This window comes from Hypanus sabinus, unplaced genomic scaffold (genome assembly GCF_030144855.1).
Source record: "Hypanus sabinus isolate sHypSab1 unplaced genomic scaffold, sHypSab1.hap1 scaffold_474, whole genome shotgun sequence".
In the NCBI taxonomy this organism is placed as follows: Eukaryota; Metazoa; Chordata; class Chondrichthyes; order Myliobatiformes; family Dasyatidae; genus Hypanus; species Hypanus sabinus.
The window spans coordinates 25,864-45,092 of NW_026781345.1; the positions used below are offsets into that span (position 1 = coordinate 25,864).

At 56.8% G+C, this 19,229-nt stretch overlaps 1 protein-coding gene across 1 annotated transcript in view; it reads left to right on the forward strand.

Moving 5' to 3' along the window:
* The window catches only part of LOC132389109 (DBH-like monooxygenase protein 2 homolog), a 43,102-nt gene extending 24,695 nt beyond the window's left edge, over positions 1-18,407 (forward strand). The window contains exons 4-5 of the mRNA XM_059961542.1: positions 14,626-14,740; positions 17,358-18,407. Coding sequence (XP_059817525.1) covers positions 14,626-14,740; positions 17,358-17,516 — 274 coding nt within the window. The 3' untranslated portion in view covers positions 17,517-18,407. The remainder of the gene's footprint in view (positions 1-14,625; positions 14,741-17,357) is intronic.
* Positions 18,408-19,229: the final 822 nt, after the last annotated feature.

Consider the following 19,229-nt stretch of genomic DNA (forward strand, 5'->3'; position numbering starts at 1 on the left):
GGACCCCCCGTATCCCTCTAAACCTTTCCCATCCGTGTCCCTGTCCGAGTGTCGTTAATGTACCCGCCTCGACCACTTCCTCCGGCAGCTCCTTCCACAGACGGACCACACGTATCCCTCTAAACCTTTCCTATCCGTGTCCCTGTCCGAGTGTCGTTAATGTACCTGCCTCGAACACTTCCTCCGGCAGCTCCTCCACAGACGGACCACCCGTATCCCTCTAAACCTTTCCTATCAGTGTCCCTGTCCGAGTGTCGTTAATGTACCCGCCTCGACCACTTCCTCCGGCAGCCCCTTCCACAGACGGACCACCCGTATCCCTCTAAACCTTTCCTATCCGTGTCCCTGTCCGAGTGTCGTTAATGTACCCGCCCCGACCACTTCCTCCGGCAGCTCCTTCCACAGACAACCACCCGTATCCCTCTAAACCTTTCCTATCCGTGTCCCTGTCCGAGTGTCGTTAATGTACCTGCCTCGACCACTTCCTCCGGCAGCTCCTTCCACAGACGGACCACCCGCATCCCTCCAAACCTTTCCTATCCGTGTCCCTGTCCGAGTGTCGTTCATGTTCCTGCCTCGACCACTTCCTCCGGCAGCTCCTTCCACAGACGGACCACCCGTATCCCTCCAAACCTTTCCTATCCGTGTCCCTATCCGAGTGTCGTTAATGTACCCGCCTCGACAACTTCCTCCGGCAGCTCCTTCCACAGACGGACCACCCGTATCCCTCCAAACCTTTCCTATCCGTGTCCCTGTCCGAGTGTCGTTAATGTACCCGCCTCGACCACTTCCTCCGGCGGCTCCTTCCACAGACGGACCACCCGTATCCCGCTAAACCTTTCCTATCCGTGTCCCTGTCCGAGTGTCGTTAATGTACCCGCCTCGACCACTTCCTCCGGCAGCTCCTTCCACAGACGGACCACCCGTATCCCTCTAAACCTTTCCTATCAGTGTCCCTGTCCGAGTGTCGTTAATGTACCTGCCTCGACCACTTCCTCCGGCAGCTCCTTCCACAGACGGACCACCCGTATCCCTTCAAACCATTCCTATCCGTGTCCCTGTCCGAGTGTCGTTAATGCACCCGCCTCGACCACTTCCTCCGGCAGCTCCTTCCACAGACGGACCACCCGTATCCCGCTAAGCCTTTCCTATCCGTGTCCCTGTCCGAGTGTCGTTAATGTACCCGCCTCGGCCACTTCCTCCGGCAGCCCCTTCCACAGACGGACCACCCGTATCCCTCTAAACCTTTCCTATCCGTGTCCCTGTCCGAGTGTCGTTAATGTACCCGCCCCGACCACTTCCTCCGGCAGCTGCTTCCACAGACAACCACCCGTATCCCTCTAAACCTTTCCTATCCGTGTCCCTGTCCGAGTGTCGTTAATGTACCTGCCTCGACCACTTCCTCCGGCAGCTCCTTCCACAGACGGACCACCCGTATCCCTCCAAACCTTTCCTATCCGTGTCCCTATCCGAGTGTCGTTAATGTACCCGCCTCGACCACTTCCTCCGGCAGCTCCTTCCACAGACGGACCACCCGTATCCCTACAAACCTTTCCTATCCGTGTCCCTGTCCGAGTGTCGTTAATGTACCCGCCTCGACCACTTCCTCCGGCAGCTCCTTCCACAGACGGACCACCCGTATCCCGCTAAACCTTTCCTATCCGTGTCCCTGTCCGAGTGTCGTTAATGTACCCGCCTCGACCACTTCCTCCGGCAGCCCCTTCCACAGACGGACCACCCGTATCCCTCTAAACCTTTCCTATCCGTGTCCCTGTCCGAGTGTCGTTAATGTACCCGCCCCGACCACTTCCTCCGGCAGCTCCTTCCACAGACGGACCACAAGTATCCCTCTAAACCTTTCCTATCCGTGTCCCTGTCCGAGTGTCGTTAATGTACCTGCCTCGACCACTTCCTCCGGCAGCTCCTTCCACAGACGGACCACCCGTATCCCTTCAAACCTTTCCTATCCGTGTCCCTGTCCGAGTGTCGTTAATGTACCTGCCTCGACCACTTCCTCCGGCAGCTCCTTCCACAGACGGACCACCCGTATCCCGCTAAGCCTTTCCTATCCGTGTCCCTGTCCGAGTGTCGTTAATGTACCCGCCTCGGCCACTTCCTCCGGCAGCCCCTTCCACAGACGGACCACCCGTATCCCTCTAAACCTTGCCTATCCGTGTCCCTGTCCGAGTGTCGTTAATGTACCCGCCCCGACCACTTCCTCCGGCAGCTGCTTCCACAGACAACCACCCGTATCCCTCTAATCCTTTCCTATCCGTGTCCCTGTCCGAGTGTCGTTAATGTACCTGCCTCGACCACTTCCTCCGGCAGCTCCTTCCACAGACGGACCACCCGTATCCCTCCAAACCTTTCCTATCCGTGTCCCTATCCGAGTGTCGTTAATGTACCCGCCTCGACCACTTCCTCCGGCAGCTCCTTCCACAGACGGACCACCCGTATCCCTACAAACCTTTCCTATCCGTGTCCCTGTCCGAGTGTCGTTAATGTACCCGCCCCGACCACTTCCTCCGGCAGCTCCTTCCACAGACGGACCACAAGTATCCCTCTAAACCTTTCCTATCCGTGTCCCTGTCCGAGTGTCGTTAATGTACCTGCCTCGACCACTTCCTCCGGCAGCTCCTTCCACAGACGGACCACCCGTATCCCTTCAAACCATTCCTATCCGTGTCCCTGTCCGAGTGTCGTTAATGCACCCGCCTCGACCACTTCCTCCGGCAGCTCCTTCCACAGACGGACCACCCGTATCCCGCTAAGCCTTTCCTATCCGTGTCCCTGTCCGAGTGTCGTTAATGTACCCGCCTCGGCCACTTCCTCCGGCAGCCCCTTCCACAGACGGACCACCCGTATCCCTCTAAACCTTTCCTATCCGTGTCCCTGTCCGAGTGTCGTTAATGTACCCGCCCCGACCACTTCCTCCGGCAGCTGCTTCCACAGACAACCACCCGTATCCCTCTAAACCTTTCCTATCCGTGTCCCTGTCCGAGTGTCGTTAATGTACCTGCCTCGACCACTTCCTCCGGCAGCTCCTTCCACAGACGGACCACCCGTATCCCGCTAAGCCTTTCCTATCCGTGTCCCTGTCCGAGTGTCGTTAATGTACCCGCCTCGGCCACTTCCTCCGGCAGCCCCTTCCACAGACGGACCACCCGTATCCCTCTAAACCTTTCCTATCCGTGTCCCTGTCCGAGTGTCGTTAATGTACCCGCCCCGACCACTTCCTCCGGCAGCTGCTTCCACAGACAACCACCCGTATCCCTCTAAACCTTTCCTATCCGTGTCCCTGTCCGAGTGTCGTTAATGTACCTGCCTCGACCACTTCCTCCGGCAGCTCCTTCCACAGACGGACCACCCGTATCCCTCCAAACCTTTCCTATCCGTGTCCCTATCCGAGTGTCGTTAATGTACCCGCCTCGACCACTTCCTCCGGCAGCTCCTTCCACAGACGGACCACCCGTATCCCTACAAACCTTTCCTATCCGTGTCCCTGTCCGAGTGTCGTTAATGTACCCGCCTCGACCACTTCCTCCGGCAGCTCCTTCCACAGACGGACCACCCGTATCCCGCTAAACCTTTCCTATCCGTGTCCCTGTCCGAGTGTCGTTAATGTACCCGCCTCGACCACTTCCTCCGGCAGCCCCTTCCACAGACGGACCACCCGTATCCCTCTAAACCTTTCCTATCCGTGTCCCTGTCCGAGTGTCGTTAATGTACCCGCCCCGACCACTTCCTCCGGCAGCTCCTTCCACAGACGGACCACAAGTATCCCTCTAAACCTTTCCTATCCGTGTCCCTGTCCGAGTGTCGTTAATGTACCTGCCTCGACCACTTCCTACGGCAGCTCCTTCCACAGACGGACCACCCGTATCCCTCTAAAACTTTCCTATCCGTGTCCCTGTCCGAGTGTCGTTAATGTACCTGCCTCGACCACTTCCTCCGGCAGCTCCTTCCACAGACGGACCACCCGTATCCCTCTAAACCTTTCCTATCCGTGTCCCTGTCCGAGTGTCGTTAATGTCCCTGCCTCGAACACTTCCTCCGGCAGCTCCTCCACAGACGGTCCACCCGTACCCCTCTAAACCTTTCCTATCCGTGTCCCTGTCCGAGTGTCGTTAATGTACCTGCCTCGACCACTTCCTCCGGCAGCTACTTCCACAGACGGACCCCCCGTATCCCTCTAAACCTTTCCCATCCGTGTCCCTGTCCGAGTGTCGTTAATGTACCCGCCTCGACCACTTCCTCCGGCAGCTCCTTCCACAGACGGACCACACGTATCCCTCTAAACCTTTCCTATCCGTGTCCCTGTCCGAGTGTCGTTAATGTACCTGCCTCGAACACTTCCTCCGGCAGCTCCTCCACAGACGGACCACCCGTATCCCTCTAAACCTTTCCTATCAGTGTCCCTGTCCGAGTGTCGTTAATGTACCCGCCTCGACCACTTCCTCCGGCAGCCCCTTCCACAGACGGACCACCCGTATCCCTCTAAACCTTTCCTATCCGTGTCCCTGTCCGAGTGTCGTTAATGTACCCGCCCCGACCACTTCCTCCGGCAGCTCCTTCCACAGACAACCACCCGTATCCCTCTAAACCTTTCCTATCCGTGTCCCTGTCCGAGTGTCGTTAATGTACCTGCCTCGACCACTTCCTCCGGCAGCTCCTTCCACAGACGGACCACCCGCATCCCTCCAAACCTTTCCTATCCGTGTCCCTGTCCGAGTGTCGTTCATGTTCCTGCCTCGACCACTTCCTCCGGCAGCTCCTTCCACAGACGGACCACCCGTATCCCTCCAAACCTTTCCTATCCGTGTCCCTATCCGAGTGTCGTTAATGTACCCGCCTCGACAACTTCCTCCGGCAGCTCCTTCCACAGACGGACCACCCGTATCCCTCTAAACCTTTCCCATCCGTGTCCCTGTCCGAGTGTCGTTAATGTACCCGCACGACCACTTCCTCCGGCAGCTCCTTCCACAGACGGACCACACGTATCCCTCTAAACCTTTCCTATCCGTGTCCCTGTCCGAGTGTCGTTAATGTACCTGCCTCGACCACTTCCTCCGGAAGCTCCTTCCACAGACGGACCACCCGTATCCCTCTGAACCTTTCCTATCCGTGTCCCTGTCCGAGTGTCGTTCATGTACCTGCCTCGACCACTTCCTCCGGCAGCTCCTTCCACAGACGGACCACCCGTATCCCTCTAAACCTTTCCTATCAGTGTCCCTGTCCGAGTGTCGTTAATGTACCTGCCTCGACCACTTCCTCCGGCAGCTCCTTCCACACACGGACCACCCGTATCCCTTCAAACCATTCCTATCCGTGTCCCTGTCCGAGTGTCGTTAATGCACCCGCCTCGACCACTTCCTCCGGCAGCTCCTTCCACAGACGGACCACCCGTATCCCGCTAAGCCTTTCCTATCCGTGTCCCTGTCCGAGTGTCGTTAATGTACCCGCCTCGGCCACTTCCTCCGGCAGCCCCTTCCACAGACGGACCACCCGTATCCCTCTAAACCTTTCCTATCCGTGTCCCTGTCCGAGTGTCGTTAATGTACCCGCCCCGACCACTTCCTCCGGCAGCTGCTTCCACAGACAACCACCCGTATCCCTCTAAACCTTTCCTATCCGTGTCCCTGTCCGAGTGTCGTTAATGTACCTGCCTCGACCACTTCCTCCGGCAGCTCCTTCCACAGACGGACCACCCGTATCCCTCCAAACCTTTCCTATCCGTGTCCCTATCCGAGTGTCGTTAATGTACCCGCCTCGACCACTTCCTCCGGCAGCTCCTTCCACAGACGGACCACCCGTATCCCTACAAACCTTTCCTATCCGTGTCCCTGTCCGAGTGTCGTTAATGTACCCGCCTCGACCACTTCCTCCGGCAGCTCCTTCCACAGACGGACCACCCGTATCCCGCTAAACCTTTCCTATCCGTGTCCCTGTCCGAGTGTCGTTAATGTACCCGCCTCGACCACTTCCTCCGGCAGCCCCTTCCTCAGACGGACCACCCGTATCCCTCTAAACCTTTCCTATCCGTGTCCCTGTCCGAGTGTCGTTAATGTACCCGCCCCGACCACTTCCTCCGGCAGCTCCTTCCACAGACGGACCACAAGTATCCCTCTAAACCTTTCCTATCCGTGTCCCTGTCCGAGTGTCGTTAATGTACCTGCCTCGACCACTTCCTACGGCAGCTCCTTCCACAGACGGACCACCCGTATCCCTCTAAAACTTTCCTATCCGTGTCCCTGTCCGAGTGTCGTTAATGTACCTGCCTCGACCACTTCCTCCGGCAGCTCCTTCCACAGACGGACCACCCGTATCCCTCTAAACCTTTCCTATCCGTGTCCCTGTCCGAGTGTCGTTAATGTCCCTGCCTCGAACACTTCCTCCGGCAGCTCCTCCACAGACGGTCCACCCGTACCCCTCTAAACCTTTCCTATCCGTGTCCCTGTCCGAGTGTCGTTAATGTACCTGCCTCGACCACTTCCTCCGGCAGCTACTTCCACAGACGGACCCCCCGTATCCCTCTAAACCTTTCCCATCCGTGTCCCTGTCCGAGTGTCGTTAATGTACCCGCCTCGACCACTTCCTCCTGCAGCTCCTTCCACAGACGGACCACACGTATCCCTCTAAACCTTTCCTATCCGTGTCCCTGTCCGAGTGTCGTTAATGTACCTGCCTCGAACACTTCCTCCGGCAGCTCCTCCACAGACGGACCACCCGTATCCCTCTAAACCTTTCCTATCAGTGTCCCTGTCCGAGTGTCGTTAATGTACCCGCCTCGACCACTTCCTCCGGCAGCCCCTTCCACAGACGGACCACCCGTATCCCTCTAAACCTTTCCTATCCGTGTCCCTGTCCGAGTGTCGTTAATGTACCCGCCCCGACCACTTCCTCCGGCAGCTCCTTCCACAGACAACCACCCGTATCCCTCTAAACCTTTCCTATCCGTGTCCCTGTCCGAGTGTCGTTAATGTACCTGCCTCGACCACTTCCTCCGGCAGCTCCTTCCACAGACGGACCACCCGCATCCCTCCAAACCTTTCCTATCCGTGTCCCTGTCCGAGTGTCGTTCATGTTCCTGCCTCGACCACTTCCTCCGGCAGCTCCTTCCACAGACGGACCACCCGTATCCCTCCAAACCTTTCCTATCCGTGTCCCTATCCGAGTGTCGTTAATGTACCCGCCTCGACAACTTCCTCCGGCAGCTCCTTCCACAGACGGACCACCCGTATCCCTCCAAACCTTTCCTATCCGTGTCCCTGTCCGAGTGTCGTTAATGTACCCGCCTCGACCACTTCCTCCGGCGGCTCCTTCCACAGACGGACCAACCGTATCCGCTAAACCTTTCCTATCCGTGTCCCTGTCCGAGTGTCGTTAATGTACCCGCCTCGACCACTTCCTCCGGCAGCCCCTTCCACAGACGGACCACCCGTATCCCTCTAAACCTTTCCTATCCGTGTCCCTGTCCGAGTGTCGTTAATGTACCCGCCCCGACCACTTCCTCCGGCAGCTCCTTCCACAGACGGACCACACGTATCCCTCTAAACCTTTCCTATCCGTGTCCCTGTCCGAGTGTCGTTAATGTACCTGCCTCGACCACTTCCTACGGCAGCTCCTTCCACAGACGGACCACCCGTATCCCTCTAAAACTTTCCTATCCGTGTCCCTGTCCGAGTGTCGTTAATGTACCTGCCTCGACCACTTCCTCCGGCAGCTCCTTCCACAGACGGACCACCCGTATCCCTCTAAACCTTTCCTATCCGTGTCCCTGTCCGAGTGTCGTTAATGTACCTGCCTCGAACAATTCCTCCGGCAGCTACTTCCACAGACGGACCCCCCGTATCCCTCTAAACCTTTCCCATCCGTGTCCCTGTCCGAGTGTCGTTAATGTACCTGCCTCGACCACTTCCTACGGCAGCTCCTTCCACAGACGGACCACCCGTATCCCTCTAAAACTTTCCTATCCGTGTCCCTGTCCGAGTGTCGTTAATGTACCTGCCTCGACCACTTCCTCCGGCAGCTCCTTCCACAGACGGACCACCCGTATCCCTCTAAACCTTTCCTATCCGTGTCCCTGTCCGAGTGTCGTTAATGTCCCTGCCTCGAACACTTCCTCCGGCAGCTCCTCCACAGACGGACCACCCGTACCCCTCTAAACCTTTCCTATCCGTGTCCCTGTCCGAGTGTCGTTAATGTACCTGCCTCGACCACTTCCTCCGGCAGCTTTTTCCACAGACGGAACCCCCGTATCCCTCTAAACCTTTCCCATCCGTGTCCCTGTACGAGTGTCGTTAATGTACCCGCCTCGACCACTTCCTCCGGCAGCTCCTCCACAGACGGACCACCCGTATCCCTCTAAACCTTTCCTATCCGTGTCCCTGTCCGAGTGTCGTTAATGCACCCGCCTCGACCACTTCCTCCGGCAGCTCCTTCCACAGACGGACCACCCGTATCCCGCTAAGCCTTTCCTATCCGTGTCCCTGTCCGAGTGTCGTTAATGTACCCGCCTCGACCACTTCCTCCGGCAGCCCCTTCCACAGACGGACCACCCGTATCCCTCTAAACCTTTCCTATCCGTGTCCCTGTCCGAGTGTCGTTAATGTACCCGCCCCGACCACTTCCTCCCGCAGCTCCTTCCACAGACAACCACCCGTATCCCTCTAAACCTTTCCTATCCGTGTCCCTGTCCGAGTGTCGTTAATGTACCTGCCTCGACCACTTCCTCCGGCAGCTCCTTCCACAGACGGACCACCCGTATCCCTCTAAACCTTTCCTATCCGTGTCCCTGTCCGAGTGTCGTTCATGTACCTGCCTCGACCACTTCCTCCGGCAGCTCCTTCCACAGACGGACCACCCGTATCCCTCCAAACCTTTCCTATCCGTGTCCCTATCCGAGTGTCGTTAATGTACCCGCCTCGACCACTTCCTCCGGCAGCTCCTTCCACAGACGGACCACCCGTATCCCGCTAAACCTTTCCGATCCGTGTCCCTGTCCGAGTGTCGTTAATGTACCCGCCTCGACCACTTCCTCCGGCAGCCCCTTCCACAGACGGACCACCCGTATCCCTCTAAACCTTTCCTATCCGTGTCCCTGTCAGAGTGTCGTTAATGTACCCGCCCCGACCACTTCCTCCGGCAGCTCCTTCCACAGACGGACCACACGTATCCCTCTAAACCTTTCCTATCCGTGTCCCTGTCCGAGTGTCGTTAATGTACCTGCCTCGACCACTTCCTACGGCAGCTCCTTCCACAGACGGACCACCCGTATCCCTCTAAAACTTTCCTATCCGTGTCCCTGTCCGAGTGTCGTTAATGTACCTGCCTCGACCACTTCCTCCGGCAGCTCCTTCCACAGACGGACCACCCGTATCCCTCTAAACCTTTCCTATCCGTGTCCCTGTCCGAGTGTCGTTAATGTCCCTGCCTCGAACACTTCCTCCGGCAGCTCCTCCACAGACGGACCACCCGTACCCCTCTAAACCTTTCCTATCCGTGTCCCTGTCCGAGTGTCGTTAATGTACCTGCCTCGACCACTTCCTCCGGCAGCTACTTCCACAGACGGACCCCCCGTATCCCTCTAAACCTTTCCCATCCGTGTCCCTGTCCGAGTGTCGTTAATGTACCCGCACGACCACTTCCTCCGGCAGCTCCTTCCACAGACGGACCACACGTATCCCTCTAAACCTTTCCTATCCGTGTCCCTGTCCGAGTGTCGTTAATGTACCTGCCTCGACCACTTCCTCCGGCAGCTCCTTCCACAGACGGACCACCCGTATCCCTCTAAACCTTTCCTATCCGTGTCCCTGTCCGAGTGTCGTTTATGTACCTGCCTCGACCACTTCCTCCGGCAGCTCCTTCCACAGACGGACCACCCGTATCCCTCTAAACCTTTCCTATCCGTGTCCCTGTCCGAGTGTCGTTAATGTCCCTGCCTCGAACACTTCCTCCGGCAGCTCCTCCACAGACGGACCACCCGTATCCCTCTAAACCTTTCCTATCCGTGTCCATGTCCAAGTGTCGTTAATGTACCTGCCTCGACCACTTCCTCCGGAAGCTCCTTCCACAGACGGACCACCCGTATCCCTCTGAACCTTTCCTATCCGTGTCCCTGTCCGAGTGTCGTTCATGTACCTGCCTCGACCACTTCCTCCGGCAGCTCCTTCCACAGACGGACCACCCGTATCCCTCTAAACCTTTCCTATCAGTGTCCCTGTCCGAGTGTCGTTAATGTACCTGCCTCGACCACTTCCTCCGGCAGCTCCTTCCACAGACGGACCACCCGTATCCCTTCAAACCATTCCTATCCGTGTCCCTGTCCGAGTGTCGTTAATGCACCCGCCTCGACCACTTCCTCCGGCAGCTCCTTCCACAGACGGACCACCCGTATCCCGCTAAGCCTTTCCTATCCGTGTCCCTGTCCGAGTGTCGTTAATGTACCCGCCTCGGCCACTTCCTCCGGCAGCCCCTTCCACAGACGGACCACCCGTATCCCTCTAAACCTTTCCTATCCGTGTCCCTGTCCGAGTGTCGTTAATGTACCCGCCCCGACCACTTCCTCCGGCAGCTGCTTCCACAGACAACCACCCGTATCCCTCTAAACCTTTCCTATCCGTGTCCCTGTCCGAGTGTCGTTAATGTACCTGCCTCGACCACTTCCTCCGGCAGCTCCTTCCACAGACGGACCACCCGTATCCCTCTAAACCTTTCCTATCCGTGTCCCTGTCCGAGTGTCGTTAATGTACCCGCCACGACCACTTCCTCCGGCAGCTCCTTCCACAGACGGACCACCCGCATCCCTCCAAACCTTTCCTATCCGTGTCCCTGTCCGAGTGTCGTTCATGTACCTGCCTCGACCACTTCCTCCGGCAGCTCCTTCCACAGACGGACCACCCGTATCCCTCCAAACCTTTCCTATCCGTGTCCCTGTCCGAGTGTCGTTAATGTACCCGCCCCGACCACTTCCTCCGGCAGCTCCTTCCACAGACGGACCACACGTATCCCTCTAAACCTTTCCTATCCGTGTCCCTGTCCGAGTGTCGTTAATGTACCCGCCTCGACCACTTCCTCCGGCAGCCCCTTCCACAGACGGACCACCCGTATCCCTCTAAACCTTTCCTATCCGTGTCCCTGTCCGAGTGTCGTTAATGTACCCGCCCCGACCACTTCCTCCGGCAGCTCCTTCCACAGACGGACCACACGTATCCCTCTAAACCTTTCCTATCCGTGTCCCTGTCCGAGTATCGTTAATGTACCTGCCTCGACCACTTCCTACGGCAGCTCCTTCCACAGACGGACCACCCGTATCCCTCTAAAACTTTCCTATCCGTGTCCCTGTCCGAGTGTCGCTAATGTACCTGCCTCGACCACTTCCTCCGGCAGCTCCTTCCACAGACGGACCACCCGTATCGCTCTAAACCTTTCCTATCCGTGTCCCTGTCCGAGTGTCGTTAATGTCCCTGCCTCGAACACTTCCTCCGGCAGCTCCTCCACAGACGGACCACCCGTACCCCTCTAAACCTTTCCTATCCGTGTCCCTGTCCGAGTGTCGTTAATGTACCCGCCTCGACCACTTCCTCCGGCAGCTACTTCCACAGACGGACCCCCCGTATCCCTCTAAACCTTTCCCATCCGTGTCCCTGTCCGAGTGTCGTTAATGTACCCGCCTCGACCACTTCCTCCGGCAGCTCCTTCCACAGACGGACCACACGTATCCCTCTAAACCTTTCCTATCCGTGTCCCTGTTCGAGTGTCGTTAATGTACCTGCCTCGACCACCTCCTCCGGCAGCTCCTTCCACAGACGGACCACCCGTATCCCTCTAAACCTTTCCTATCCGTGTCCCTGTCCGAGTGTCGTTTATGTACCTGCCTCGACCACTTCCTCCGGCAGCTCCTTCCACAGACGGACCACCCGTATCCCTCTAAACCTTTCCTATCCGTTTCCCTGTCCGAGTGTCGTTAATGTCCCTGCCTCGAACACTTCCTCCGGCAGCTCCTCTACAGACGGACTACCCGTATCCCTGTAAACCTTTCCTATCCGTGTCCCTGTCCGAGTGTCGTTAATGTACCTGCCTCGACCGCGTCCTCCGGCAGCTCCTTCCACAGACGGACCCCCCGTATCCCTCTAAACCTTTCCCATCCGTGTCCCTGTCCGAGTGTCGTTAATGTACCTGCCTCGACCACTTCCTCCGGCAGCTCCTTCCACAGACGGACCACCCGTATCCCTCTAAACCTTCACTATCCGTGTCCCTGTCCGAGTGTCGTTAATGTCCCTGCCTCGACCACTTCCTCCGGCGGCTCCTTCCACAGACGGACCACCCGTATCCCTCTAAACCTTTCCTATCCGTGTCCCTGTCCGAGTGTCGTTAATGTATCTGCCTCGACCACTTCCTCCGGCAGCTCCTTTCGCAGACGGACCACCCGTATCCCTCTAAACCTTTCCTATCCGTGTCCCTGTCCGAGTGTCGTTAATGTACCTGACTCGACCACTTCCTCCGGCATCTCCTTCCGCAGACGGACCACCCGTATCCCTCTAAACCTTTCCTATCCGTGTCCCTGTCCGAGTGTCGTTAATGTACCTGCCTCGACCACTTCCTCCGGCAGCTCCTTCCACAGACGGACCACCCGTATCCCTCTAAACCTTTCCTATCCGTGTCCCTGTCCGAGTGTCGTTAATGTACCTGCCTCGACCACTTCCTCCGGCAGCTCCTTCCACAGACGGACCACCCGTATCCCTCTAAACCTTTCCTATCCGTGTCCCTGTCCGAGTGTCGTTAATGTACCTGCCTCGACCACTTCCTCCAGCAGCTCCTTCCACAGATGGACCACCCGTATCCCTCTGAACCTTTCCTATCCGTGTCCCTGTCCGAGTGTCGTTAATGTACCTGCCTCGACCACTTCCTCCGGCAGCTCCTTCCACAGACGGACCACCCGTATCCCTCTAAACCTTTCCTATCCGTGTCCCTGTCCGAGTGTCGTTAATGTACCTGCCTCGACCACTTCCTCCGGCAGCTCCTTCCACAGACGGACCACCCGTATCCCTCTAAACCTTTCCTATCCGTGTCCCTGTCCGAGTGTCGTTAATGTACCTGCCTCGACCACTTCCTCCGGCAGCTCCTTCCACAGACGGACCACCCGTATCCCTCTAAACCTTTCCTATCCGTGTCCCTGTCCGAGTGTCGTTAATGTACCTGCCTCGACCACTTCCTCCGGCAGCTCCTTCCACAGACGGACCATCCGTATCCCTCTAAACCTTTCCTATCCGTGTCCCTGTCCGAGTGTCGTTAATGTACCTGCCTCGACCACTTCCTCCGGCAGCTCCTTCCACAGACGGACCACCCGTATCCCTCTAAACCTTTCCTATCCGTGTCCCTGTCCGAGTGTCGTTAATGTACCTGCCTCGACCACTTCCTCCGGCAGCTCCTTCCACAGACGGACCACCCGTATCCCTCTAAACCTTTCCTATCCGTGTCCCTGTCCGAGTGTCGTTAATGTACCTGCCTCGACCACTTCCTCCAGCAGCTCCTTCCACAGATGGACCACCCGTATCCCTCTGAACCTTTCCTATCCGTGTCCCTGTCCGAGTGTCGTTAATGTACCTGCCTCGACCACTTCCTCCGGCAGCTCCTTCCACAGACGGACCACCCGTATCCCTCTAAACCTTTCCTATCCGTGTCCCTGACCGAGTGTCGTTAATGTACCTGCCTCGACCACTTCCTCCGGCAGCTCCTTCCACAGACGGACCACCCGTATCCCTCTAAACCTTTCCTATCCGTGTCCCTGTCCGAGTGTCGTTAATGTACCTGCCTCGACCACTTCCTCCGGCAGCTCCTTCCACAGACGGACCACCCGTATCCCTCTAAACCTTTCCTATCCGTGTCCCTGTCCGAGTGTCGTTAATGTACCTGCCTCGACCACTTCCTCCGGCAGCTCCTTCCACAGACGGACCATCCGTATCCCTCTAAACCTTTCCTATCCGTGTCCCTGTCCGAGTGTCGTTAATGTACCTGCCTCGACCACTTCCTCCGGCAGCTCCTTCCACAGACGGACCACCCGTATCCCTCTAAACCTTTCCTATCCGTGTCCCTGTCCGAGTGTCGTTAATGTACCTGCCTCGACCACTTCCTCCGGCAGCTCCTTCCACAGACGGACCACCCTCTAAACCTTTTGTGTCAACAGTTTGTCCCACTGGCAGAGGGGAGAACAGGCGTTGAAGTGCGAGGGCGGATGTGGGTGCAGTGAGGGAGGGGAGTCAGAGGCTTGTTAACTCAAGGGAGGTGTTTTCGTGGGCGGGCTCTGTGTTGCTAAGCGGATGAGGGGGCGGAGAGTAGGGAGGCGAAGGAGGAGGCCGGGGAATTCGAGGGAGGTGTTTTTGGGCAAGGCGATGTCGGTATGTGTTGGTGGGGGGTGCGGGGTGGTGTTGGTAGGCGGAGTCTCGAGGGGAACGGGGAGGCGGTGGGTGAATAGGAGACGGTGGAGGCCGAGCGAGGGGGCGGTGAAAGCGGAGCTGGGTGCTGTTCGATGGAGGGGCAAGGGGAGGGAGGGAAATGGTAGGGGACAGCGGTGGACCACGAGAGATTCTGGCGATCTCTCATCCACTCTTCCCACCCCTCCCCCAGCGGCGAAGAGGTGTTCACCACCCTGTCCGGCTGGATGTGGAACGATGCCCGCGCCAAGGAGCTCGAGAGGAACGTCCTGGAGACCAACCAGACCGTTATTGTGGTCAGTCGGACGGTGAGTTAGATGATTTGATGAAGAGATTAGAAGTATCAAATTTGCCGATGACACAAAGCTGGGTGGCAGTGTGAAATGTCAGGTGGATGTTATGAGAATGCAGTGTGACTTGGACAGGTTGGGTGAGTGGGCAAATGTACGGCAGATGCAGTTGAATGTGGATAAATGAGAGGATATCCACTTTGGTGGAAAGAACAGGAAGGCAGATTACTATCTGAATGGTGTCAAGTTCGGAAAAGGGGAAGAACAACGAGATCTAAGTGTTCTTGTACATCAGTCAATGAAAGCAAGCATGCAGGTACAGCAGGCAGTGAGGAAAGCTAACGGCATATTGGCCTTCATAACAAGGGGAGTCGAGTCTAGGAGCAAAGAGGTCCTTCTGCAGTTGTACAGGGCCCTGGTGGGACCACACCCGGAGTATTGGATGCAGTTTTGGTCTCCAAATTTGAGGAAGGACATTCTTGCTATCGAGGGAGTGCAGCGTAGGTTCAGGAGGTTAATTCCCGAAATGGCGGGACTGTCATATGTTGAAAGATTGGAGCGACTGGGCTTGTATACACTGGAAACTAGAAGGATGGGAGGGGATCTGATTGAAACGTGTAAGATTATTAAGGGATTGGACACGCTAGAGGCAGGAAATATGTTCCCAATGATGGGTGAGTCCAGAACCAGAGGCCACAGTTTAAGAATAAGGGGTGGGCCATTTAGAACGGAGTTGCAGAAAAACTTTTTCACCCAGAGAGTTGTGGATCTGTGGAATGCTCTGCCTCAGAAGGCAGTGGAGACCAATTCTCTGGATGCATTCGAGAGAGTTAGATAGAGCTGTTATAGATAGTGGGGTCAAGGGATATGGGGAGAGGGCAGGAACGGGGAACTGATTGTGGATGATTAGCCAGGATCACAGTGAATGGCGCTGCTGGCTAGAACGGCCGAATGGCCTACTCCTACACCTACTGTCTATTGAGTCGCTACCGAAAGTCATGAGATCCGTGGGGGGGGGGTGGGGAAACCGCGGGTCAGACGAACTGTGGTCGGTGTTGGCCTCTTTCGTTTCCGCGTTGTTGTGCGCTTTCTGTCCGTATCTCTCGCCCTGTCTCACTGTCGCCGATCGGCGGTGTGTGGGTGGGGGGGGGGGGGGAAGGGACGGGATTAGCGATTCGGCGTCCTCCCACGCCGGTGGCCTGATAGATTTTTTTGTGCGGGGGGACGCGTGTTGGTTTTGGCGTCGCAAATGTTCATCTCTCCAGTTTCGTGCAGGGGGTGAGGTGGGGTAGGATTACGACTCGAAGGTAGAGGAGTTGAGGGGGCAGGTGGGGGCGGTGGCGTTGGATGGACGGCTTCCTCTCAACCCCTTCTGTGGGGTTCCTGTGCGCTTATGACAAAGCTCAGTGTTGCACTCAACGTATGTAACTCGATAATGGAGTGAACAGACAGACAGACACAGACACACAGCAGACAGACACAGACCGACAGACAGACAGACAGACACACACACAGACAGACAGGCACACACAGACAGAGACAGACACACACACAGACCGACAGATAGACACACACACACACACACACACACACACACACACACACACACACACACACACACACACACACACACACACACAAACAGACACACAGACAGACAGACAGAGACACACACACACACGCACACAGACACATAGACAGGCAGACACACACACACACACAGACAGACAGACACACACATACGTACACGGAGACACACACACACAAACACACACACACACCGACAGATACACACACAGAGACAGGCAGACAGACAGAGAGAGAGAGAGACATACACACACAGACACACACACATACACACACACACGCACACACACACATACACACAGACAGAAAGACACACACACACACACACATACACACACACACGCACACACACACATACACACAGACAGAAAGACACACACACACACACACACACACACACACACAGACACACACACAGACCGACAGACAGACAGACAGACACACACACATACACACAGAGACACACAGACTGACAGACACACACACACACACACACACACACACACACACACACACACACACACACACACACACACACACACAGACAGACACACACAGACACACAGACAGACAGACAAGCGCACACACACAGACAGACAGACAGACAGACAGACACACAGAGGCAGGCAGATAGACAGAGAGACACACACACACACACACGCACACAGACACATACACAGACAGGCAGACACACGCACACACAGACCTAGAGACAGATAGACACACACACACACACACACACACACACACACACACACACACACACACAGACTCACACACACACACACACACACACACACACACACACACACAGACTCACACACACACACACACACACACACACACACACACACACACACACACACACACACACACACACACACACACACAGAAACAATCACTCGGACGTGCACACAAGAGTTTCTGAGCGTCTTGTGCAAACAGACACGTACACTAGCGTGTTTAAAAGCTCAGAGTACTTTTACTGTCTAATCGGCGCTCTCCTTCCCTCTCTCCTCCCCACCATTATCGCTCTCGCCGCGGTCAGGGACTGAAGTACGTCCCAGTGAAGATCCCGGACATCCCGGAGAAGAAGGTCACTCCGTGCGTGAGGATGCTGTCCGGGCGGGCTCCCGGCCACACCGGGCGCCCCGCGGCCCTGCTCCTGACCGCCCTGTTCGTCTGGCTCACTCGTGGGGAGGGCTAAGGGCTGGGATCGCGCAGACCTGACCCCGTCCCATCTACGGGACCCGTCCCGTCACTCCTCTACCCTCGATATCTTCCCCTCACCCTGCAATCCGTCACTCAACCATTCACTCCCGCCCCCCTCGCTCTGCACTCCCCTCCACTCTCACTTTCCCTAAATCGCCCCACGATAGCACTCAATCCCCCCACGCACCCACTCCAACCCCCCTGCCCGCACCAACTCCCCACTGCTCTTTTCGCTTCTACAATGTAACTCACGCACTGTTCCCCGCTTCCACTCCCTTTCCCTCGTCACTCCCATTCAAATTCCCCCCTGCCCTTCCTCTCACCTGCCATTCCCCCTCTCTCCCACCTGTCCCCGGTCTCACCCTCTACCATTTCCCGAAACCGCTCTGTTCCACGCCCTCCATCTTAGCAAACACAATTCCTCCCCCTTCCGGACGCCATCGTCTCCACCCTTTCAAAGCCTTAGCTCCAGTAAACCGCCGCACGTCCCTGACCCTACTCAATCCCGCACCTCACTCGATCCCTGGGGGCTACACATTCACAAATCAGATCGAGGCTCGCTGTACGCCTCGGAGACTAGAAATGAAAAATATACACTTAAATAAATCAAGATAAATTTCTGAAACAGCCTGACTGGTTACTATTGCGACGAATTGTGAAGTTACATCTCATCAGTCACACCTGGCCCAGACACTAGGGGGCGCTCCACCCTCAACGTCCCATCACACACTCCAGGGGTCAGACACAGAGTGAATCTCCCTCCACACCGTCCCATCACACACTCCCGGGGTCAGACACAGAGTGAATCTCCCTCCACACCGTCCCATTACACACTCCCGGGGTCAGACACAGAGTGAATCTCCCTCCACACCGTCCCATCACACACTCCCGGGGTCAGACACAAGAGTGAATCTCCCTCCACACCGTCCCATCACACACTCCCGGGGTCAGACACAAGAGTGAATCTCACTCCACACCGTCCCATCACACACTCCCCGCGTCAGACACAGAGTGAATCTCCCTCCTCACCGTCCAATCACACACTCCCAGGGTCAGACACAGAGTGAATCTCCCTCCACACCGTCCCATCACACACTCCCGGGGTCAGACACAAGAGTGAATCTCCCTCCACACCGTCCCATCACACACTCCCGGGGTCAGACACAAGAGTGAATCTCCCTCCACACCGTCCCATCACACACTCCCCGCGTCAGACACAGAGTGAATCTCCCTCCTCACCGTCCAATCACACACTCCCAGGGTCAGACACAGAGTGAATCTCCCTCCACACCGTCCCATCACCCACTCTCGCGGTCAGACACAGAGTGAATCTCCCTCCACACCGTCCCATTACATACTCCCGGGGTCAGACACTGAGTGAATCTCCCTCCACACTGTCCCATCACACACTCCCGGAGTCAGACACAGAGTGAATCTCCCTCCTCACCGTCCCATCACACACTCCCGGGGTCAGACACAGAGTGAATCTCCCTCCACACCGTCCCATCACACACTCCCGGGGTCAGACACAAGAATGAATCTCCCTCCACACCGTCCCATCACACACTCCCCGCGACAGACACAGAGTGAATCTCCCTCCTCACCGTCCAATCACACACTCCCAGGGTCAGACACAGAGTGAATCTCCCTCCACACCGTCCCATCACCCACTCTCGCGGTCAGACACAGAGTGAATCTCCCTCAACAA